The following is a 25595-nucleotide window of genomic DNA, read 5'->3' as shown; positions in this document are numbered from 1 at the left end:
ACTTAAGCAATGATGAGAAACTTGATTTTTTGAAAATGTTTACATTGGAAGAGCGCATGTCTGGGATATGGGATTTTAGTGTTTAAAATTTTCAACGGGTGGGGGACACACAAAAAATGGACCATGAATTATTAATACATCATCAATCAACTGCTTCAACAAGGGGAGACCAATATAGATTAGTAAGGGACAAAACTAGGTTGTGGTGTTGCAGGAAGTTTTTTGCTAATAGGGTTGTGAATAAATGGAATAGCTTACCTCTGGGGGTCGTGAATTTTAACTCATTTGACATATTTAAAAAGAAATACGATAAACATATCGGAATAAATAGAGAAGCTATCCATATTTAGATGAGACAACCATAACTTTTTATGGGCAGTATATTTATAATACGATTAAATAATCGATGTTTGGGTTTACCCAAAATTCAAAACGAACACGGCTATACGCGTTTCAGAACTATATGAAGTTCCTTCATCAGTAGCAGAAACAAAGAAGAAAAAAGAAAATATTGAAAAAAACTCCTTATAGCGGGAGTTACTCGCTGTTGTAGACAAGAGTAAAAAAAAAAAAATTTCGTTTTTTTTTTTTCCAATATTTTCTTTTTTCTTATTTTGTTTCTGCTACTGATGAAGGAACTTCATATAGTTCTGAAACGCGCATAGCAGTGTTCGTTTTGGATTTTGGGTAAACCCAAACGTCGATTATTTAATCGTATTATCAAACCCAAAAGGTAATCCATTTCTAGTATATTTATATTTTATAATTATTGGTTTTTTATTACTCTTATTAGATAGCTGTATTTTTGATAATTTAGCTATGCATTCAACATCCATATTTTTAATGGCATCTTTTTTCAACTACCTTGTTGGGCATTTTGTCTGTTGTGGCCTTTGTATTTGAAAAAAAAATTACTTCAAAAACACTTTTTATAGAACTATGGAGTTTTACAGTGGGAGAGGGGTGATGGGAAAAAAATCATTTTGGTCCCCTCTGATAATAATCCTAGTAATGTTGAAATCTCTCCTCTAGATGAACACTAGTTTCAGTTGTGTCACTTTAGAAGTAAGGGGCATGATGTAGTGTCTGACAATTATCAAACACACTACATAATTATAATTAACTATAATTTATTTATAATTGCTATGCTTAAAATAAATGTTTGTTTTGTCATATCACAGTCTCTACCAAGAAGCTCTTGAAGATGTAACATTAGCATTGCATGAAGCACAGTCAGATCCTCATATCATACAAGTTCTGCAAAGCCTCCGAGCTGATATACTGACGAGTTCTAAGGTTGTTTGCCCATTAGATGGATTTGACATAGATAATGTTCAAAGTTTTCAGAGGTAAAATTTTTCATGTGTCAATGATGACACTTCGGTTTTATTTCTTTAGAAATAAAATGGATTTATGATCATAGACTGGGGTTCTGAATGGTCTGTAAAGTTTATTATTTATCAAATAATTTCATCTCTTATGTAGTTATCTTGGAAATGATCAAGAACAGCATTTTCATGTCATGGCTAACAGGGCCATCGCAGAATGCTAAAAAAAAATTGATTTATGTGACTATTTATGCTCAGGAGTCCTAATACCTTAGTGTCTTTTTTTATTTGTTTTTTTTACTTTTACATGTATATATCCCACTTCCTTTGTTAAAAGGCACGTTGTCATGAAATCAGAAAATTTTGTGTTGCTCAGACTTCAATTGAAAAATTACATAAAGAAAGTTTTAGGTGCCAATGCAGATTTTTTAGTCACCATGACAACCTGGCACCTAGGATTTGTCAAGCCCTGCTTTATGGCAAGAAAAAATTTATAAGAAGATCAAATGAGATAACTTAATATGCATGCTAGTAAGAATATAATAATTTTAGTGTTCTGTATTCTTGCACAACATTGTATCACAATTATACATTTTTTAAGGAAAAAGTAAAGAATTTTTTTTCCTTGAAGGCAGTAAAAACCGCGGGAAAAATGTTTTTACCCCAAGACAGTAAAAACCATCAGCAGCAAATACCATGCCAACCCTGTCTGTGAGCTACAGTAGAGCTTTGATTATCTGAGCTAATGTAAATCCCCCCCCCCTCCCAAGCCGCCTACTCATAACAAAAAACTTGAATAATCTAGACTTTACTGGATTTTATTCAAAGTTGAATAAAATAAATGCTTAAGTGACGGAAATTACATTTGCCTAAACTATTATTTTAAAGCAACACATTAAAATTAGAACTTGAAGTGTGTCATTTAACTCAAAGAAAAAAAACTCTATCTAGGCTTCTGTGATTTTTCTTACCAGTTTTCCTCAAAAAAATATGCTTGTTTGTGCAGAATTATAAAATTTTTCCATCCATCAACATCAAGATGTGAAAAAACTTAATAACCAATCAGAAAAAATAATGACACGAAAGATTTGCTTTGTTTTTACAATTTATCATCAACACCTTTGTGATATCAATAGTCTATAATATAATGTGCTTTTTACAGTCAAAACCGCAAAGATACCAATGCAGTAATTTTGTATATTTTTTGCAGGAAAGAAATCACAGAAGTTGCTGTCATTCATAATCCACCCAGCTGCAGAACATTAATCGACAGACAAAGGAATATAAGCCTTACGACAGCTGAAAAAAAGCTTTCATTCTGCCCCGGAAATGAGCTTGCTTTGCCTGTTCATTGATCTAATGCCATGTAAAATGAATTGTATAAAAGCTTGAATATTATTGAAGTGTGATATTTGTGTTCAGAGAAATATGTGCAATAAAATTTATTTACAAACTTATTTATTTTTGCACCTCCTTGCATGGAAAAATTTGAATTCTGATGATCACAGAAAATTATACAATTGGCTACGCAAATATGAATCAATTATAACTTTTAGGCAAAAAAAAGATCTGAGAAAGTAATTAAATCATAGTATGGGTCTAGGTCAATTTGTCGCGCTCAACTTGTCGCGGGACAATTCGTCCCATTCAATTTGTCGCAGCGTCAATTCGTCGTGCTACAAACTCGTCGCGGTACAAATTTGTCGCAGGCTCATTTCGTCGCGGTACCAATTTGTCGCGGTACAAATTTGTCGCAGGCTCATTTCGTCGCGGTACAAATTTGTCGCAGGCTCATTTCGTCGCGGTACCAATTTGTCGCAAGCTCATTTCGTCGTGGTACAAATTTGTCGCAGGCTCATTTTGACGCGGTACAAATTTTTCGCAGACTCATTTCGTCGCTGTATCGTCAATCCGTCACGACAAATTTGAATTGCTTTAAAATTCATATGTTTGTTGTGATCTTATAAATAGAGTAGTTGCTTTAGGCGTAAAAAATGGAAATAATTTTTTTTTCTCATTTATTGGAAATGTTCTCCCTTCCCATCTCTGTTTTAATTTTTAACAAATAAAGGAAAGTATTCATTGAAGTCATCGAGGGACATTGGAACGTACACCAAGATAATAAATTGGGGCCCACTATATTTTTAAAATTTAATTTTCACCATATAAGCCGCATTTCTGTCGGGATTTCCATTTCTCGCAGTGAGGGGCGTTGGGGAGCTCACCCAAATAATAAATTGTGATCCAATAAATTTTTAAAATTTAATTTCCATCGTATAGGTCGCGCTTCCCGCTTTCTGTAGGGATTTCCATTTCTTGCAGCGAGGGGCGTTGGGGGTACACATCGAGATAATAAATTGCGATCAATGTGGCCCTCCCTGCACTATTTCCGTAATTCAATATTAAATGTATCCATGCGGAGACTATATCTTTAAGGAGTTTTTTTACGACAATGTATGTAAGTTTTATGTGTAACATAAAAGTAACTGCGAAAAGTCTTATTTTCAAATTATTTTTTGCAATGCAATATACACTTCAAATCACTTTGTATTATCACACCGAAATAATATTCAAACACTCCTACCATAGGAGCCAGAAACTGGGGGCTGGTGCCATTTGGGCCGCCACCCCCCCCCCCCACTCCAATAACTCATGAATATACAATGTAATGCACCATTTCGCCTTCTGAGTACAGGTTTGAGTCCCTTATAAACGGAATGAATGGCTATTTTCAGCCCCTCCCCTCCTCAATGTTTCCTTCATGTCGGTACCTTTGACTGGCCAAGAATGCCGGAAGTTTTGGAACTTGTGGGTTCTTGTCTTGATCTTGAAGTAGGAAATTTTGATTTCTGAATCATTTCTCTGGGTGCTCATACCCATTCCATAAAGTACCCTGGGCACCAACAGCATCTCTGTCTCTGACACCACTGCAAGTGTCAATCGATTTTTGATTTTTTTTTTCAACTCTAAAGTAACAACTCTCGAGTAAAAAGAATGAAATCAGACTTTTAATTAGCCCATTGTATGTAACTTCATGTACATGGCACTCATACGGCTCCAGTCAACAATAAGTAAAAATTTCTTCTTACAATACAAGTGAATTAACATTAACAGACCATGTAAGATTATATTCAGTGGTATATTTCCTGGGTGGGGAGGAGTATGCGGGCTTTATCCCATGATGACAAGTTCAAGTGAAAGGGCGTAACCAAAATTAAGTAATTGGTGATCAAGAACATGAATTAGAAAGGAAGAAGGGAGGCAAGGTTTGAATAGCCCACAGGTGGGAAAACTATAAATCCGCCTCTGATTATAGCCTACATTTATTAGGATAATTTTAATTTTAAAAACAATTCGTATCGTACATATAAACACTCCATAATATCTAAACCTTTATTTTCAGTGCTTTTGAGTTACATTTTATTTAAACACTTATCTAACGTGAATATCGCAATAAAAAGCCTGATTAACAGAATAACTAGTGATTGCTATTTTAAACTATCATAATTTTTTTCTTTTTTTTAACGATACGTAGGAGAAGATTTCAATTTATTGCAATTTAAATTGAATTCAAACAATTTAATTTAAAAAGTACTACATTATTTTTTGTCATCCGTATAATCTGTATCTCTATTTTATGATACAACAAAAAACTCAAATAAAGAAAATTAATAATAGGCTAATTCATTCAATTGCATTAAAAGTTTTTCTAATTTCGGAACATGAATTATGGGGGAAAAACTTTTAAACACACAAGCAAACCAATATATCAATTCCACGTTCGGTTTTGCAATATTCGATGTTTTTGCCAACAGAAATATGTAGACCAAGCACACCAACCTTGTACCAAAAGCTTAGACGCTAATGAAAACTGTGAAAATATTCAAACAAGCCAGCCAAAGATATGCGACTGATTATAAACATAAGATTAATGGATTGCATCTATGCGACTGACCCATAGTCATCTTTCTTATTGGTGATTACATTGCCTTTGTCGGTGCTCATCCTGTGGGCAATATGAAAACTTCATCGAATCGTCATTCACAAGCACTGTACATTTCTACCCTTGATCTGCGCTCCACTGCCTTCGCTGTGAGAAATAGAAATCCCAACAAAAGCGGGAAACGTGGCTTATACGGTGAAAATGAAATATTAATTTAATTGAATTATTAATTAAATATTACAGGTTCTTATGGAAGTACTCTAATGGTAAATGTTGGTGACTCTCGGAGGGGGGGGGAACTCTCGAGCCCATGGGACAGATAGAAATTTACCGTTAAAGATAGGCTCACTGTAATTTGGGGAATATCATACAAACCGAAATTTTTCCACATGATTTTTTATCACAGCAAAAATCAATTATTTAACATTTCAAATTTTTATAACTGAATTTTCAAATATAATTAAACTTTTATATGCAGTTAAATTTTTAAATGTAATTGATATTTTAATTTTAATTTCGATAGCCTTCCCGCATTGACAAAAAATAATTATTTTCAGTTAACTGCGTGTACACTTTTGTTCATGTTTTTATTTCACGTGTCAGACAAAAACCTACATACAAGCTCGCGTGGAACATGTACAGTGAAGAATCGACGGCTCGACGAATTGATTCTGCGTTGTAATACATAAATTGACGTCACGATGAATTGACGCGGCGGCAAACAGCTACGAACTGGAGCTGCGACAAATTTGTACCGCGACGAATTGACAATGCGACAAATTTGTACCGCGACGAATTGACAATGCGACAAATTTGTGTCGCGACGAATTGACACTGCGACAAATTTGTATCGCGACGAATTGGAGCTGCGACAAATTTGTACCGCGACGAATTGATACTGCGACGAATTTGTACCGCGACAAATTGAGGCGCGAGAGTTGAGCGCGACAAGTTGAGTGCAACGAATTGACCGGCTACGTATACACAAGGTGCATAGCTGACACCTCACACCACAAACTACAGGCAAACCTTTGATCCTAGATGCATACTTCCAATTAGAAAAATTATCCAAATGACGTGTAGAACTCAGATACATCATTCATATCGCAAGGGGTTGTATAGTTATTAAAATAAAAAAAACTTTTTACACGGACACCCCATACTCAAAAACCCAATTAGAAAGTTGTTACTGTCTCTTGATGCCAAAAAAATTATACGTTTCTAAGTGCATATTCACTGAAATATTCTAATTCCAAAAATGGAGAAAAGTTGGGAAAAAACAGCATAGATGAGGATAAAAAGCGTTTTCCATTAGTTTATGCTGTTTTTCCCCCAACTTTTCTCAGATTTTTGAATTCAAGTGTCATAGGAATATCGCACATAGAAACTTGACTTTTTTTTTTTTTTTTTTTCTCATTAGAGACAAGACAACTTCCTGATTGAGCTTTTGAGCATAGGCGGAGATTGACTTGGAAGTCTGGGGGGGGGGGCACGATGATGTCAGCTCATATATACATTAGATCAGTCGACTCCACCTGTGACGCTGGGGGACCAATGTGTCCCCCCCCTGTATCTCCGCCCATGCTTTTGAGCAGGTGGTGTCCATATAAAGAGTTGATTTTATTTTAAATAACTATAGAACCACTCACAATATGAATATCATATCTGAGTTCTACATGTTATTTAAATACTTTTTCTAATGTGAAGTATGCCTCTAGGTCAATGGTTTGCCACTAATTTGGGGTGAGGTGCTAGCTATGCACTGTATAAATAATTTCTGAAATGGTATTTGAAGAAATTTCATGTGCATCTTCAATCGATATTAGTTCTTATAGGAAAATAATATTGTCTAATCATTCCAAGAGAATATTTTTTCATTAAATTACTACTTAATGTATTAGTACAACTTTTAACCCTAGATAACTAACATCAGTGTTATACTCAATAACTAATCTATTAGATTAGGGGTCTTCAACCCGTGGCCCACCGTCACTATTTTGGTGGCCCGCCGAAACATTTCGATTGATTGACGAAATATCGTTGAAAAATTAGGTAAAACGAAGATTTCGACAAAAAAAAAGTCACCCAGCTTCATATAGACTTATAACAAAGACAGGCTGATCAGTGTACAGTATTTAGCTTCTTAAGTGTAAAAGTAGTAAAGTAGTAAAAGTGTACGGTGCTAAGGCCACCGTACACTTTTCACCATAAATAACTTCGAGTACATCCCATCCTCCTTGAGTGGGAGAAAGCAGAAATGAACGGAATTTCCATGGTATCGTATTTCTCAGGTGCATGGTTCCGAAAGGAGCAGATGGATGTATGCATCTTGATTGGTTGGAAAAAGAGGATTTGTACAATATTGGTACAGTTAGTTTACTTCTGTTTTTGGTCTTTGAAGCCTTTGATCAGAAGCCTTTTAGTCTTTAAATGAGTGCATGATGGCGAACCGTGACAGCAAAAAAAAGAAAGTTGAAGAAAAAGTGAAATTTTTTCAAGAAAAGTGGTCATCCCTTTACTTTTTCGTCAAACACAAGGCTAAAGCAGTTCGTCTAATTTGCAATGAAAGCGTAGCCACGATGAAAGAATATAATATTAAGAGACATTACGATACCAAGCATAGTGCAAAGGATTGGAGGGACATTTTCGAAGTGAAAAAGTCAATGAATTGAAATCGAAGCTGAACTGTCAGCAATCATTATTCTTTGGAAGAAATCAACAGTCTGAAAATTGTGTTCGCGTTAGTTATATAATATCAGAAAAAATTGTGAAACGTGGGAAGCCCTTCGTTGATGGAGAATTCGTTAAAGAATGTCTTCAGTCTGCAGTTGATGTGCTTTGCCCATCACAGGCTCAAGCTGTTTCGAACATCAGTTTGTCTGGTGTGACAGTAACAAGACGTGTGGAGGATCTGTCAGCAGATGTATTCAAGACCTTGAAATCCAAATGCAAGGAATTTTTGTTTTATTCAGTAGCTATGGATGAATCGACGGATGCAACAGATACCGCACAAGCAGCTATTTTCATTCGTGGTATTGACAAAAACTTCAAAATTGTTGAGGAGTTAGCTAGTATCATTGCACTTAAAGATACCACACGAAGTTTCGACTTATATTCAAGTTTTGCAGAAACATTGGCCAAATGTGAGTTGGACTTAGGCAACATATCTGCCATAACTACAGATGGTGCTCCCTCTATGACCGGTGAGAAGACAGGGGTAATCACATTGATAAAATCAGTTGCCGAAAAATGTGGGAATACGAAGATGATGGCTTTCCACTGCATCATTCACCAGGAAAACTTGTGCAAAAAGTTTTTCTCCAACTTTGAGCATGTAATGTCTGTTGTAGTGAATGCGGTTAACTTCATTCGATCCAAAGGACTTAACCATAGACAGTTTCAAAATTTCTTAGAGGATTTGGAAGCTGAGCATGGCGACGTTATTTATTATACAGAAGTACGCTGGTTGAGCCGGGGAAAGGGAGGAAATTGATGAATTCATGAAATCCAAAGGAAAACTTATTGGGGAGTTTCAAGATAAAAAGTGGGTGAGAGACTTCGCATTTCTTGTCAATATCACTGGTCATCTGAATGATCTAAACTACCGCTTATTGGGAAAAGATCTACTTATCCATAATCTTTATGACAACGTGAAAGCGTTTGAAACTAAATTAGTCCTTTGGGAACATCAATTGCAAAACAAAAACTGCATACATTTCCCAAAATTGTTGGAGTTGGTAAATAGATCTACAACTTGGAAACCGGACGATTATGTACAGTGCATTTCAAATCTGAGAATGGAATTCAGAAGCAGATTTTCCGACTTCCACGAGAACGAAATTTCTATGAAAATGTTTTCCTCACCATTCTCGGTCGATATCGAAAGTGTTCCACCAGAGCTACAATTAGAATTTGCAGATTTGCAATGTGACTCTACAGTTAAATGCAAGTTTTTTGAAATTCCTTCATTAATTGATTTTTATTCTAAGTATGTGTCCGAAGAAAAATATCCAGGAATACGCAAACATGCATTGTTCATGTCTTCTATATTTGGCAGCACTTACATATGTGAACAGTTGTTTAGTCAAATGAAGAATACAAAATCAAAAACTAGAACACGTCTCACTGATCGGCATTTGGAGGATACTTTACGAATAGCAACAACACTAATTTTACCGAACATTGAAGCTTTAGTCAAGCAAAAACAATGTCAAGTTTCGCATTAATTTAGGAATTACATCCACTTGCATTCGTAATGTAAGTAACCAAAGACTATTTTTGTATTTGGTACGTAATTAATTCAACATATACATGTATAAACAAAAATCATCCATTTTCATTCTGTTTCATAAAATATAAAAAATACCTAAAAATAATTGTCTTACCCCAATTCAATTTAATTTTTTAAAACGAAAATGCTACACAATGGAATCATAAAATATGTAGTAGGCGTCGCATTTTAATTTGTCGTATCTGAGCGTAAGTAGGATGAACCTTTGGAAAGGGGGGGGGGGATACACTGAGATTGATTGGAGGCACAAGAAATCTCTGAGAAAAATTTAGATTTACCAACTACCAAAAGCATTTTCAAGTAACACAAATGTATTAATATAGCAAAAAAGGCATTTTTTGACACTATAATTTGAAATGTTTTTTTAAATCATTCAAAATTAATATTTGTTATTAGATTGTCGCTATAAGCCATACTTGTTATAACATACTTTTACTGTAATTTCCATGTAACTTAGGTTTTTATAATTAATTATACGGCTTATGTCTGTAAACATTAATGAACTGTTGTGCTCAAAAAATTCAATTTGAATGTGTGTCTTTTTTTTTTTTTTCAAATAGTGAAATCCTAATATAACGATGTCCCAAGAAAAAATATTGTAGAGGGATTGTTATAGTGAGAGATACAGCATTATCAGACAAATTTATACTGCTGTTGACCAGAAAATGCACTTACAAGTATTTATTATAACAAAAAAAATAAAAATTTATTAGTTAATAAAATTCAATTGGATGGTTTGCCCCATATAAAAGGGTTTACTGCATTACGCTTCTGTATACTGCATAGAAAGTAGCAACACACACAAATTCGTTACAACTTTCAGTGATCAGGTAGTGTTAAATACAGATGTTATCAGATGCCCTAAGAACAAATACAGGTAACAAGTTTAAAAACATATTGAAGGTGATTTAGAGCAAGAAGCATTGTAGCAAGCTTCAAAAAATACTGTTACAGAGAGATTTGTCATATTAAAGGATATCACTGTATCAAGAAGAGTTAGACTATTGGCAATTCCTAACTAGATTTTTAAAAAATATCGTTGCAAAGGGATTTATTGTTATATTGAGTATCATTGTAGCCATAATTGAAGATAAGACTCAAAAAGCTGGTGGGAACATGGTGATGTCAGTACATATAACTTATACACATATAGTAGTACATACGGGGTGTCCACAAAGGACTCCCTGATTTCGAAATCAAATAACTCAGAAACGGTGATCGATAGAAGAATAAAACAAGTGGTATGTTTATTTTGGAAGCCATAAAAATCTGATAAAGATGATTAAAATTAGTTGCAAATGTTGCAAACAGGTAGTGCTCTATGTACTAGTCACAGTATTAAATCTGAGAAATAGGCTGCAAAATGTCGTTTGTAAGTAGTCATTGCAATCGCATCACAATCATTTTAAAATGTGCACCTTTCACAGCACAGAGAGGGCGCAAACGAAGAATGAAATTTTCAGCCACCATCTGCAGTGTTTCAGCAGAAATGGGGGGCACATCAAATCAAAACAGGATTGTTCAGTAGTGTTGTAAGATTATTTTGGAAAACAGTCTCTTTCAATTTGCCCCACAGAAATTAGTCACAAGGGGGTAAGATCAGGTGAGTATGGAGGCCAATCCATGCCTGTTCTAATAAATACAGAATAGTTCAATACAATGATTATTCCCCAAGTGGTTCTCAAGAAAGGCAAAATCTGTTGTGGTTAGGCCCCCCATCTTGCATCAACCATGAAGTTCCTCCAACCTATATGACTAATTCCAAAACTAACATACCATTTGGTAGTTATCTTGTTTGCACCATCTCTGTTGCGAAAGGTGTATATTTTGAATTGATTGTAGCGTGATTACAACAACTGCTTGCAAAGGACAGTTTATAGCCCATTTCTCGGACTCCGTACAGCAACTACAGTGCCACCTGTTGGCAACATTTGTAACTAACTTTGAAACTTCTGTATTTGTGGGGCTTTTAATATATATTTCAATAATGCAATCGTTACATCAATGAGTTTTGTGTTAATGTTAGGTAATCATTTTCATCATTACTCAATCTGATACACACATTTCTGATAACTTTTAAAACAAAATATTTCAATAATAAAAATTCATGATAAAGTATGATACAGTCAAACTTGTTTATAACATTCAAGGGACAGCAAAATCATGTCGTAAACTGAGGTGTCGTCAAAATCAAGCTTGAAGTTTTTTCGATACTGGTATGAAATATATAATCAGATGCTGTCATGAGATAGTCAGGTTTACCTTAAATCAGTGGCTTTCAAAGTGTGCATCACAGCTCCTAGGGGCATTGTGGCAACATTAATCTGTGCCTGCTTAGTCTTTGAAGTGGTTCTTCAGTTTTATGGCGGTACTTCTTTGGTTATGGTGCATTTACACGTGCATGCTATTTATTATCTTTGGTAGGTTTGGCTGAGCTTTCCCATAATATTTCATTGCGAGCCAAGCAATGCACACCACATGAGCTGCAAACCTGGAAGGCTGCACCAACAATTGATTTAGGGGAGGAGCTAATGTTGCATTTTTGATTTTGAATAGCCAAGACTGCGGGGTCCTACCATACCCCATGCTTATAAAGTATAGTCTGAGAGAAACTGGCAGCTAGTGCTCATGATTACTATGGATGTCCATTCTGAGAGCACATGCAAGACAAATAGATGCTCGAGAGAGAATTGACATATATGATTAGGACCAGCTAGTAGCAACTGTTAAGCAGTTGGTATGACGCAAAATCAAAGGCAACTGAAAGGTGCATGGTTCGAATCCTGTCTAAAACATTATTTCCCCCCGACTTTACTACTTCGGATAATTCATTAGATTACACGGAGGAAAAATGGTGATTATTCGAGGAGTACAGGAAATCACTGAGATTCTGATTATGGTATTTTACTCTTGCGATGGAATTGCATTTGTGAAAAATTGATTTAATTTATTTTTTAAAAATAATTACAATGCAATCACAAAAATATCAAATACTTTCATTTTATTATGTGAAAAGTAATAAAACAAGTGTAGGGCAGCTGGCTGATACGCCATCCCCCGCAGCAAGCGCATCGTGACCCCACACACCTCCAGGGATGTCAGGACGTTTAATAACAGCTTTGAGTGCAAGTGAAAAAGAAAAAAATCAATAATCATTCAAAAAAATGAAGATGTAAGAAAGAGGGAGAGAAATAGCATTACAGGCGGGATTCAAACCATGAACCTTTTAACTGTCTTCGAACTAACTCCTTCGATTGATGTTGTACCAACTGCTCTAACAGTTACTGCTAGTCTCTCACTCCTAATTAAATATATTGATTCTCGAACACCTATTTGTCTTGCATGCGCTCTCAGAATAGACACCTATAGTAATTGCGAGTGCTAGATGTCAGTTTGTTTCTCTCGGATTATCCTTTATGAGCATGGGGGTAAGGGTCCCAGCTGAAACCGGGTAGACAATGGGTAGGGAGAGAAAAGGGGAAAAAAAGAACAAAGCAAAACTACTACAAAAAAAGGCCAGGGCGCGCGAGCTGAAATAGAAACAACTTTAGACTATTCTAGAGCCGCGGGAGACAAAAGTTTGAAAACCACTGCCATAAATGCAGAAATAAAATTTGCATATATCCCAGGAGAGGTTTTTTAATACACAGATGCAAAATATATACTAGAAATTTGAGAATCTATAATTGCCAAGAAAAGTTTTGTAACCTGGTGTAGTTCTTGAATTTAGGAAGTCCTTCCAAACAGAAGCTTAAACAGATATGATGGATACATGTATACACCAGAGTGAAGATTCCTAATCCCTGGAGAAATACCTGTATATATAGCTTACTATGAATAGTAAAAACCAACAGAAATGCATGGCTTCTAGTTAATCTGCTGATGTCCAATGAATGGAAAATTAATGATTGACAATCATGCTACAAATCCTGTTGTTATTGTCACAGTTATCAATAGGAAAAAACAATATACATGTTTGCTTGAATTCCAAAAATTTCCTGAAAAAATATTAATGAAAAAAAAAGTTCTGAAAAAATTTGTCATTTGAAGGTCATTGTATTTCATGATGATAAAAGCAAGATTAATCAACATTATTCTTCATGGGAATCAGTTAGGGCCAATGCATATTGATGTTATATCTCGTGGGTCATAACAACCGAGATCATTATAACCAAGTTTGACTATATTTCTATACTCAAATCATTAATGTAATTACATACTCAATCATTGTAATGTAATTACATACTCAATCATGGTAATGTAATTACATACTCAATCATGGTAATGTAATTTTTTTACATGTAAGCTTCCATGATAATATATCAAAAGTTCAATAACAGAATACACTTTTTTACACATAAGAATTTTATTCATTTCTTTTTATAAATTGAACACCTGCAAGAATAAAAAAGTACTTAATGCTCAAAATGTAGAAAATTTCATGTTTCTACAGAAAAACTTATCAGCCCATTTTCATCATTTGATGAGCTGTAGTCACAGTAATTCTTGGTGGATACATCAAATTCCTTGCAATGCTGCACAGCTGCATATTTATGCTTTTAGTTTGAATTCTCGCTCATAGATGTCATTTCAAATACAAACATCACTAAAAAATATACTAAACCACCAGTAAGGTTTTGCCTTGAGATATCAATTTGCCAAAAAAGTTTCTCAAATAAATCTTCATTGGATGATTCTACAAAATTTTTTGTGAATATTGACATGATTCTTATTGTAATACAAGAGTTGACTAAGATTTTCTGTAAACTTTGGGGTAATATTCAAATATGACCTCAATGGGTTAATGATTAGGATTTCTCTTGTTAACCCAACTTGACTCATACTTTAATAGAGCAAATGAGTTTTTTTTTAATGCACAAGGGATATTGATGATATAGGCCAAAATCTTAGCAAGCAGCTTCTAATTCTTCGATCGTTTCTTTGAAACATTTGAAATAGCAATTTTTTATAGTCAAAAAAGTGTCTATAAACTTCTCCCCCAAAACACGATGAATAGCAACTGGTGTCTAGAACATTTAAAATTGAATTGAGTTACAGTAAACTTCATTTTAACTGCATGAAATTACACACTGTTACGCCTAATTTGCAAAAAAATATATGTATATAAGTTTTGGTTTAACCCTTCACGCTTCTGTATTTTGGCTTTAATTCAAGTGAAAATTATATTATATACAACACTGTTCAAATTCATGCTTTTTTATATTTGCAAATTTAAACTTCGCTGGATACTTTTTCAGTTTATATTTTATTAGAGGCTGTTGCAATGTCATGTAGGTATCATGATGGCTTTACATCAAAGAAGCCCAGAATAGAATCAATACCCGCAACCATACAGTTGTGATCAGCTTAAAAAAATTGGGTTCTCAAACTTTGAGATTGGATCTGGGTTCTTCAAACAATCAATCCTATCAGAATCAATTAAAAAAAATAAAATTAGCCATCCTCTCCATTTGCTGATTTCTTGCTTTCAATTTGGAAATTAGATGGCAGCAACTCCTGAACACATAACATTGGACACATAATATACTGTTGAATTTTCATTGTTGAAAAGAATCAACCTTGGTGTAATCGATACTCTTAGAGCTAATGGCCTGAGCACCAGCAGTCAGACATAGAAAAATTTTTTTATCAGATAAATTATATGGACTCTAAACTTTTGAGACCCTGATTATATGATCTGGATCATCAAAATATATATTAAATACTCTGTTAATGTTAATGAAAACTTATACTGAAATATTTCATCTAAAAAAAAAACAGACTAATAATTTTTTTTCATTGACGAGATGTCAAAAGAATTCTTACACTATGTATCAAGATATAACCTATATTTTGTTTCCTTGAGTTTTGTTAAACATACAAACCAGCAAGAAGTATTATGAGCCGAGTTAAAAAAATTTACTGATATGATAATAATGTGTGCTTAGAAAACAATGTTAAAGTCAGATATTATGCAAAATATCTGCAAAATTCTTTTTATAAATTTCTAAAAGAAAAATATTCTTACTTCATACTATATCAGTACCTTAAGAAAATTTTGTGTATGCAGGTTATATAATTAACATTCCCACTTTCTTGGGTATATCATAACAATGTATATCATCAGATCAGGAGCCAGTCAGAACATACTAAATAACTGGAAAATAAATATTATATACATCGCTTTTATTTTTCTGATCTTGCATCATTTATTTGTAAAAACAAGTAACCTGTACTCTAGATTGTAGCAAAGTGTCAAATGAATCCATCAATCGAAAAAATGAGGGAAATGCCTTTCAAACAAATTCAAGCTTTATGATCCAGAAGGTTTTTTCTCAGAGAAAAAATTCTTCAGCACTATAACCTGTCCTATGCCTATGACAAGAATAAGAATAGTTTCTCCAATTGACCAGTACATCACTCGGGCATTGAGATCTTCTGCTCGTTTTCTTCCTTGTGCCTCTCTCAGTCTGTGGTGTGTTTGATAATCCACAACAGTGTTCAAGTGTTCGTGAACATTGGCAGAAGATGTTTCCAGCTAAAAATTCAAAGAAAAATGTATAGATTCTGTGAATATTATTGCATCTCTAACATATTTTTACTTTAAATTATCTTATTGAAATAAATACAAACACATTTTAACATATTATATTATACATTTAACATGCACCCTCTCCATATGATGTATCTGAAGTGTTAAAATCAGTGGATGAAATAAATTTGACTTTTTGTGTTTGAAGCTATACAACAAGGGTGGCCAACCCATGACACACATGCAACATGTTGCATGCCATAGTATCAGGAATGACACATAAAGGCTTTCTTTAGAAATTCAATTTAATTTTTCAGTTGAAAGAATTCTCTCAAACTTTTGAACAATCCTTTTCTTATGAGAATGATATTCTTGTAGGCTACCAAACCTATACAGTAAAACATTGATTAAGTCGTCACTCACGTTATTGAGGAATTGTACAGCTTAAGTATACCAACTCCGGTCATACATCACCATACGGTAATTTCCAACCAGTGGAGTTAGGTGGGAAATGAAGGTGCCATCTATAGGTGGTCGCCCCAGGCTCGGTAGGTAAAGAACTTGTTTCTAATGTTCTATGCCTGGATTTGAACCCGTGGACCTTGACATAGTGGAAGATGGGCATGTTACATAGCTGCCAACTTTTGAAAATGAAAATTAAGATTTTCATGCGGCCCCGTATTTTATACTAAAACCACTCCCTAAAAAATACAAAAGGGATTTTTTCTAAATAAAATAGGGATTTTACACACATGGAAGTTAAACCATTGGGAATAAAATACCTACACAAAAAACAAGTGAAATTAGAGGCCAAAACTTCAATGGTGATCTAAAAAAATATTGTGTCCAATCAGAAACTATGTGAACAAACATTCTGCGCGAATGATTCCAAAATCATCGGAAGATGAAGAAAAAAGCATCAATTTTTGAAGAACACTGACGTTTTGTGACGCTTGATGTTTTTTTGATTTCACATGGGTGGTGATGTCAGTCTTTCCACCATGACCGATGCTTATGTCCTTAACACAACTTGCACAAAAAAGAAAAAGACTGCCTTTTCTGGAATGTTTGATGAAAAGAAATTCATCGGAATAAGTATCTTTAAAATTGACTAAATATTTTTTTGCTTATCAGTATTCATGTTTTGTTATCGCACTTACGTAACTTCAACAAAAGAGGAAGTTTCTACCACATGTGCGTCACTATAATATTCAATTATTATCCAGGACTATTGGCTGCTAAGTTATTTCCCTGCACGATAAGGCAAACAACTTTTCTTGTTACTATGAAAGGGTTTGTAAAACTTCCTTAAAAAATGAATTTCCCAATATTCTCCCATTTACAGCGTGTGACGTCATTTCAAAAGGGGGAAAAAACAGGAATGACTTGGCAACAAAAACAATTTTTTGTCAAAACAGTGTACTAGGATAGCAACTTCGCCCCACAAGAAATTCCTTAGGGATTGCTTTCAGAAGCGGGGATTCTTTTTAAATGAAGTAGGAAATTTTTAGGGACAATTAGGGATTTTTGTAAAAATTCAGGAGATTTAAGAACTTTTTGGGAGGTCAAGAGATGAAGCTAAACTTTGGGAGACTTGGCAGGTATGATATTACCACTGCGCCACTTGAGTGCTAATGTGCAATACTGTGAAAATTGTATGCATTTAAAGAAATATAGTATTTATTAACCCTTTAAGCAGTTTTTCAAATTTTCCTGATCCGCATTATAAAAGCCACATTGGAAATAAAAGTGTGTTAAGAACACCAGATATTTTGGGGTGACCGAAAGACGGATTGATGCTGTAAGGGTTAAAATATAAATTAAAATTATATTAGCAGCAAAATTTACAGATTACAAAAAAACATTTTTAAAACCTTTTTTAGTATTTTACTTATCATGGTAAAACCTCCATCATACACAAAAATCCTTTTCTTTTTTAATTCAAAAATAATTTATTTTTTCACAACACTATTTTAGTATCCTATAAGATTGACACAAGCTAAAGCAAAATGACAGGAATGACTTGGTAACAAAAACAATTTTTTGCCAAAACAGTGTACTAGCAACCACAGATAATTCTTTTGTCTCTCTCCTCACAATGTTACCTTCTTTTTTCGAGGAGTCTTCCAAAGTCCAGAGTGTAAACACTCTTCCTTGATGAATAACAAATTACACAGACATGCAAGTTTTTTAAAGAATGACGCTCCTTACACTTCCAAAATCAAAGTGCAAAATGTGTAAATTACTGTGCAAAATGTGTAAATATTATATTTATATTATATGTAACAAATACAGAAATTTACCTTTGTCATGGCAGTCATATGCTCACCGACTCCAGGTAAGGGTTTCTCATCACCAACTTCAAAATCAACATACACAAGCTTATGGCTAAATGTGGAAAACTCATTGCTGAAACAAACTTTATAAACGCCTGGTTGTTCTGCAGTCCATGAATGTGTGTCATACTGTTTTTTTATGCCTTTGTACAAAACTTGGCCAGTAGGAGCTTCAAGAGTTACATCAACATCATAATGCCCACCAGTGACAACCTAAAAAAAAAGACCAATATAAAAATTATTAGTATTTATGTCAATTTTTGTTGATTAGATAATTCTAAAGCTTGAATATTTGAGATTCCTATATTTGAAATCCAATACTTATGTATTAACTAATTTCTGATAACTAGCCAAAACTTTTGACTACATCAACATACACTCAGTGTGGGCAAAAAATTAAAAACACCCCTCACTCAAACACTTTGACTTGCCTGTGCATCACATGCACTGACATAATAAACCGGATTTGGTGATAAAAAGCTTTCTCCTGGTTAGAAGCACCAGTTAACGTTGAAATTTGCCTGTTCATGGGGAAAACAAGAGATTTTTGAGTGACTTTGATAACGGCATGATTGTGGGCGCCAGAAGGGGCAGTTCCAGTATCTCTGAAGCTACCAACCTTCTTGGTGCCAGGAGACTCACACATTTTGCGCAGCAACAGAAGAGCTACAATGCAACAAATTGCAGTGCAATACAACTCAATCATCACAAAGCATATCCGCATACTCTACAAGATGAATCTTAAAACAAATTGGTTTTAATAGCCGGTGACCAACGACTCCCTTTGCAAAACCAAAGAAAATAGCTTTTGTGGGTTAGAGAATGCCGAAATTGGACATTTGATGAATGGAGAAAAGGTTGTCTGGTCTGATGAGTCATGATTTCTTCTCCATGACATTGATAGTAGGATCCATGTGTGGCACAAGCAGCACAAAGCCATGGATCTGGCATGCTACATGACAACTGTTCAAGCAGCAGCGGAATCAGTCTGGGGAGCATTTTCCCGGTATACTCTTGGTCCCTTATTTCCAATGGCGACACTGAAAAATCAAACACAACACTACATACACACTCAGACTGTTAGGTACACAGTTATACTTCCGGTAACAACTCACTAGGTAATAAATCGCCCTTGGATGGTGATAGATCTGAGTTGTGCTCAGTTTGAAAGAAAGGTCCCTTATTTCCATTGGAAAGATGTCAATGCCAGCGCCTACCTCCACATTGTTGCTGATCACGTGCACCCATCTATGGCCATACTGTTTCCTGATGACGATGGCTATTTCCAGCAGGACAATGCACCCTTCCACTAGGCTGGAATTATCTCAGATTGATTTGAGGAACCCACCAGATTCACATTGGCAACCAAAAATGTCTACCAAACTCAGTGACGTCTTAAGGCATGGCCCCACCCGGGCACCTCAAGACAGAAGGGGCCTCACAAAAATAAGATCTGGTTAAAATTTCCTAGAATTTGCCTGGTAGGGCCTCAGAAAGATCACTTGGCCCGGGGGCCCATGATGCTCTTAAGATGGTCCTGACCAAACTAGTATTATATTTTATGGTCATAAAAAAACCATTCAGCAATAAATATGAACAATAATGTCTACTGCCCAGCAATAAAATTGCAAGTGCCCTCTTCTCCCCAGGCACTGGTAAGCATGCATTTTGCCACCCCTTGTTATTTTTTGAATGAGTGGAAAAAAAAAGTAGGTGGTTTAAAGAATTTAGCACCCCTCTATTTCACGGCACCAGATCCACCAGCACCACTTTTCTTGGCTTGGGGGTAAGGGGGTCTGTTGAAATCTTATGCCAAGACAGAAATGAAGCCAAGTCAGTAATGTCTGAATGTTAGAGGTTCTCTATTTTGTACTGAATTTTAAGCTATTGCTTGCTTTGTTAATAAGTTGAAGTTGAAATGTAACCAAATATTTTGTGGCCCCAAAAATGTAGCGGCTTATCCTTAGCACCTGCACAAGTCCAGCCCTGATCATAACTTCAGTGTTCTCCATCGTGTCGAGAAAATTTCAGAATATTAATATACCTAAAATTATTTATAAATATTTAAATACTAAGAGAACCTAAAACGAATCCTTAGGGGAAGGCACTGGATTTATTGAAAAGAGAATTGTAATAATTACAAACTTCACCAATTGTAAAATTAAACCCACCTCCTATTACTGTTAAGATTTCATTAAATTATGTGTGATAAATCAATATCTATCTATTATTGTAGGAAAACCTTGAAATTAATGTTATCATATGTTTGTTGCTTTTTTGAATCTAAATGTTACAAAAATATGGCAAAGACTTTGTGGAATTTGTCAATGTTTTTTGTTGAATTAGGTAAAATATGACAATGCTAATAAACAACTACCCTGTTTGTTGCGACACAATAAAACCAAAATCTCAAAGAAACCTGAAGAATTACGATGATGGCAGCAAACTTCACCAATAATGAACATGAAGCGTACCTGGAATTTGATAGTCGCTTTAATACCCTTGCATGATGTCTTCATGAAAACACTGCTTGGCATTATCGGGTAGTTCGAATGTTAGTTCGACAGCTCGAACTATCATCAAACATAAAACGACTATCAAAATTTTTGCCAACAATGCGAAATACATCATGGAATACAAAACGACAAACTAACACATCATACAAGAAGTTGAAATGTAACCAAATATTTTGTGGCTTATCCTTAGCACCTGCGTAAGTCCAGCCCTGATCATAACTTCTGTGTTCTCCATCATGTCAAGAAAATTTCAGAATATTAATATACCAAAAATTATTTATAAATATTTAAATACTAAGAGAACGTAAAACGAATCCTTAGGGGAAGGCACTGGATTTATTGAAAGAGAATTGTAATAATTACAAACTTCACCAATTGTAAAATTAAACCCACCTCCTATTACTGTTAAGATTTCATTAAATTATGTGTGATAAATCAATATCTATCTATTATTGTAGGAAAACCTTGAGATTAATGTTATCATATGTTTGTTGCTTTTTTGAATCTACATGTTACAAAAATATGGCAAAGACTTTGTGGAATCTGTCAACGTTTTTTGTTGAATTAGGTAAAATATGACAATGCTAATAAACAACTACCCTGTTTGTTGCGACACAATAAAACCAAAATCTCAAAGAAACATGAAGAATTACGATGATGGCAGCAAACTTTACCAATAATGAACATGAAGCGTACCTGGAATTTGATAGTCGCTTTAATACCCTTGCATGATGTCTTCATGAAAACACTGCTTGGCATTATCGGGTAGTTTGAATGTTAGTTCGACAGATTGAACTATCATCAAACATAAAACGACTATCAAAATTTTAGCCAACAATGCGAAATACATCATGGAATACAAAACGACAAACTAACACATCATACAAGAAGTTGAAATGTAACCAAATATTTTGTGGCCCCAAAAATGTAGTGGCTTATCCTTAGCACCTGCGTAAGTCCAGCCCTGATCATAACTTCTGTGTTCTCCATCATGTCAAGAAAATTTCAGAATATTAATATACCTAAAATTATTTATAAATATTTAAATACTAAGAGAACCTAAAACGAATCCTTAGGGGAAGGCACTGGATTTATTGAAAGAGAATTGTAATAATTAAAAACTTCACCAATTGTAAAATTAAACCCACCTCCTATTACTGTCAAGATTTCATTAAATTATGTGTGATAAATCAATATCTATCTATTATTGTAGGAAAACCTTGAGATTAATGTTATCATATGTTTGTTGCTTTTTTGAATCTAAATGTTACAAAAATATGGCAAAGACTTTGTGGAATTTGTCAATGCTTTTTGTTGAATTAGGTAAAATATGACAATGCTAATAAACAACTACCCTGTTTGTTGCGACACAATAAAACCAAAATCTCAAAGAAACCTGAAGAATTACGATGATGGCAGCAAACTTCACCAATAATGAACATGAAGCGTACCTGGAATTTGATAGTCGCTTTAATACCTTGCATGATGTCTTCATGAAAACACCGCTTGGCATTATCGGGTAGTTCGAATGTTAGTTCGACAGCTCGAACTATCATCAAACATAAAACGACTATCAAAATTTTTGCCAACAATGTGAAATACATCATGGAATACAAAACGACAAACTAACACATCATACAAGAAGTTGAAATGTAACCAAATATTTTGTGGCCCCAAAAATGTAGTGGCTTATCCTTAGCACCTGCGTAAGTCCAGCCCTGATCATAACTTCTGTGTTCTCCATCATGTCAAGAAAATTTCAGAATATTAATATACCTAAAATTATTTATAAATATTTAAATACTAAGAGAACCTAAAACGAATCCTTAGGGGAAGGCACTGGATTTATTGAAAGAGAATTGTAATAATTAAAAACTTCACCAATTGTAAAATTAAACCCACCTCCTATTACTGTCAAGATTTCATTAAATTATGTGTGATAAATCAATATCTATCTATTATTGTAGGAAAACCTTGAGATTAATGTTATCATATGTTTGTTGCTTTTTTGAATCTAAATGTTACAAAAATATGGCAAAGACTTTGTGGAATTTGTCAATGCTTTTTGTTGAATTAGGTAAAATATGACAATGCTAATAAACAACTACCCTGTTTGTTGCGACACAATAAAACCAAAATCTCAAAGAAACATGAAGAATTACGATGATGGCAGCAAACTTTACCAATAATGGTCATGAAACGTACCTGGAATTCGATAGTCGCTTTAATACCTTGCATGATGTCTTCATGAAAACACTGCTTGGCATTATCGGGTAGTTCGAATGTTAGTTCGACAGCTCGAACTATCATCAAACATAAAACGACTATCAAAATTTTTGCCAACAATGCGAAATACATCATGGAATACAAAACGACAAACTAACACATCATACAAGAAGTTGAAATGTAACCAAATATTTTGTGGCTTATCCTTAGCACCTGCGTAAGTCCAGCCCTGATCATAACTTCTGTGTTCTCCATCATGTCAAGAAAATTTCAGAATATTAATATACCAAAAATTATTTATAAATATTTAAATACTAAGAGAACGTAAAACGAATCCTTAGGGGAAGGCACTGGATTTATTGAAAGAGAATTGTAATAATTAAAAATTTCACCAATTGTAAAATTAAACCCACCTCCTATTACTGTCAAGATTTCATTAAATTATGTGTGATAAATCAATATCTATCTATTATTGTAGGAAAACCTTGAGATTAATGTTATCATATGTTTGTTGCTTTTTTGAATCTAAATGTTACAAAAATATGGCAAAGACTTTGTGGAATTTGTCAATGTTTTTTGTTGAATTAGGTAAAATATGACAATGCTAATAAACAACTACCCTGTTTGTTGCGACACAATAAAACCAAAATCTCAAAGAAACATGAAGAATTACGATGATGGCAGCAAACTTTACCAATAATGGTCATGAAACGTACCTGGAATTCGATAGTCGCTTTAATACCTTGCATGATGTCTTCATGAAAACACTGCTTGGCATTATCGGGTAGTTCGAATGTTAGTTCGACAGCTCGAACTATCATCAAACATAAAACGACTATCAAAATTTTTGCCAACAATGCGAAATACATCATGGAATACAAAACGACAAACAAACACGATCAAACATACACATCTAATAACACATCATACAATGTTGTTACATAAGGATGAGATGCCGCTTCCCATAACGAAATTCAACGTGGCTTTAACAGGACTCTGGTTGTAGAATAAAGTTCACTTACTGTTCTCATGGAAAAACAGTCCCAGAATCCTTTGCGTGAAACCCAGTTAAGGTTACCACAAGGAATAGCTTATCTCTCAAACTCTAGTCGCCAAGGCAGTCTTATGTTGCCATCACTCAAAACAGAACTTGGTCAGGAAAACTGGATGATCATATACTATACATGCTCAACCCATGTCCCGCGGGCCAAATGTGGTCCTAGGAGTCATCCGATGTGGCCTGCGACCTGAAATCTAATTTTGTAAAGATGAACTAAACGGCACATTAACAGATCACTTATGTGACCCCCCACCACATTCCTGGATTACTTGAGTGACCCAAGGCATACTTAGAGATCAGTTGAGAAATCCGCGATACAGTTCCAGATCACCCAAGCGGCCCACGGCATATTTACAGACCGCTTTATCGACCCAGTTCCAGAGCATGTAAGCGGTCCTCGGTGCAGGTCCACATCACGACGGTTTTTTTTTTTTTTTAATAGGTCCACATCAGTAAAGTGACCCACGGAACAGTTCCAGATCACTTAAGTGGCCCTCGACAAGTTTCCAAACTAATGAAGTGAAAACCACTGAGTTATAAGGGGAAAAGTTTTCCTATGAGGCTTTTTGGATCACGTGATATTTCCCTCTTTCTTTGACATACAAACCGTATCTAAGGCAACCAACATAACTTCCTCTGCATCACATGAAAAGTTGAGAGAACAAATATCAACTAAAGAAATGTAGAAACGAAATAGATTTTTTTTTTCATTGATGGCTGCTACATATTCCTTTCTTTTGTAGCGATACTATTGTACAGCAACCAATAGTCCAGCAGATGGCGTTAGTCATCCATGATTGTCGCTGTGAATGCTGCGAGTGTATACTTATATATGTATATGTGTACTATGAACAAAGAGAGTCGAGACTTCGGAATGTCCGGACGTGTACATACTCGACTGCGATGTAAATAGTAAAGTTTAACCCTTAGTAATTTTAATAGTTACAAATTTATATAATAAAGTATATTAAGTCATCATGTACAATATAGTGAATCCTTACACTATATTTATGGTGACCCGTGTTTGAAAACGCACAAAGAAAATATTCTTCATGGAGTCCTCCGTACTTAAAGTCTTCCATTGCTAACCGGAACGAAACCCGATACCTCCATCCAAACAGATGTAAAGAAAAAAAAGAAGTAGGGGACGAGCCACCCACGAAAAGAACTTTCCCTAACCTCTCTCCTCTCTCACGGAACAGCTCCTTCACCAGTAAAAAGAAAAAGAAGAAAAACCATGGAAGCTACAGCTGTGAAGATCCCGGCCTATAATAGTAATGATCCCATCCTTTGGTTTCATATGGTGGAGGCGAGTTTCAAACTGGGTGTGCCGAAGGAAATTACCAATTCCTTAACCAAATAT

General features: G+C 34.8%; 3 protein-coding genes across 8 annotated transcripts in view; 2 read left to right on the top strand and 1 right to left on the bottom strand.

The window, feature by feature from the left end:
* The window catches only part of LOC149079943 (protein TANC1-like), a 97912-nt gene extending 95127 nt beyond the window's left edge, over window positions 1-2785 (top strand). For all 4 annotated transcript variants that reach the window (XM_089238838.1, XM_089238836.1, XM_089238840.1 and 1 more), the window contains 2 exons: window positions 1182-1349; window positions 2539-2785. In XM_089238838.1, coding sequence (XP_089094964.1) covers window positions 1182-1349; window positions 2539-2683 — 313 coding nt within the window. In that variant the 3' untranslated portion in view covers window positions 2684-2785. The remainder of the gene's footprint in view (window positions 1-1181; window positions 1350-2538) is intronic.
* A 4781-nt stretch (window positions 2786-7566) lies between these two features.
* LOC149079942 (general transcription factor II-I repeat domain-containing protein 2-like) lies at window positions 7567-8764 on the top strand. Its single transcript, XM_089238567.1, has 2 exons — window positions 7567-7641; window positions 7895-8764. Exons 1-2 carry the CDS (start codon window positions 7567-7569, stop codon window positions 8762-8764), a joined length of 945 nt encoding a protein of 314 aa, XP_089094693.1.
* A 6967-nt stretch (window positions 8765-15731) lies between these two features.
* Window positions 15732-24186, bottom strand: p24-1 (transmembrane emp24 domain-containing protein). 3 transcript variants are annotated; one of them, XM_089238835.1, is made up of 3 exons: window positions 23889-24186; window positions 18398-18643; window positions 15732-16100 (listed from the first exon to the last, which is right to left on the bottom strand). In XM_089238835.1, the coding sequence occupies exons 1-3, from the start codon at window positions 24042-24044 to the stop codon at window positions 15876-15878; spliced, it is 627 nt and encodes a 208-aa protein (XP_089094961.1). In that variant the 5' UTR covers window positions 24045-24186; the 3' UTR covers window positions 15732-15875. The 3 variants fall into 3 exon arrangements, with proteins under 3 accessions (XP_089094961.1, XP_089094959.1, XP_089094960.1); XM_089238833.1 differs by lacking the exon at window positions 23889-24186 and adding an exon at window positions 23152-23335; XM_089238834.1 differs by lacking the exon at window positions 23889-24186 and adding an exon at window positions 22398-22572.
* Window positions 24187-25595: the final 1409 nt, after the last annotated feature.

Source organism: Pholcus phalangioides, unplaced genomic scaffold, assembly GCF_987345545.1.
Source record: "Pholcus phalangioides strain wild (caught in Gottingen) unplaced genomic scaffold, Ppha-v1.0 ptg000011l_1, whole genome shotgun sequence".
Taxonomy (NCBI): domain Eukaryota; kingdom Metazoa; phylum Arthropoda; class Arachnida; order Araneae; family Pholcidae; genus Pholcus; species Pholcus phalangioides.
Note: the sequence above shows the minus strand (reverse complement) of the source record. Positions and strands in the feature narration are given on the sequence as shown.

What these genes read in the sequence shown, in the direction of transcription:
- LOC149079942 (XM_089238567.1), top strand. Translation starts at nt 7,567, where the DNA reads ATGGTTCCGAAAGGAGCAGATGGATGTATGCATCTTGATTGGTTGGAA. An exon ending in ATTTGTACAATATTGGTACA is followed by an intron (nt 7,642 to 7,894) that starts GTTAGTTTACTT and finishes TACCAAGCATAG; the next exon opens with TGCAAAGGATTGGAGGGACA.
- p24-1 (XM_089238835.1), bottom strand. Translation starts at nt 24,044, where the DNA reads ATGATGTATTTCGCATTGTTGGCAAAAATTTTGATAGTCGTTTTATGT. An exon ending in AAGCGACTATCGAATTCCAG is followed by an intron (nt 18,644 to 23,888) that starts GTACGTTTCATG and finishes CTTTTTTTTTAG; the next exon opens with GTTGTCACTGGTGGGCATTA. An exon ending in ATATGACTGCCATGACAAAG is followed by an intron (nt 16,101 to 18,397) that starts GTAAATTTCTGT and finishes TTGAATTTTTAG; the next exon opens with CTGGAAACATCTTCTGCCAA.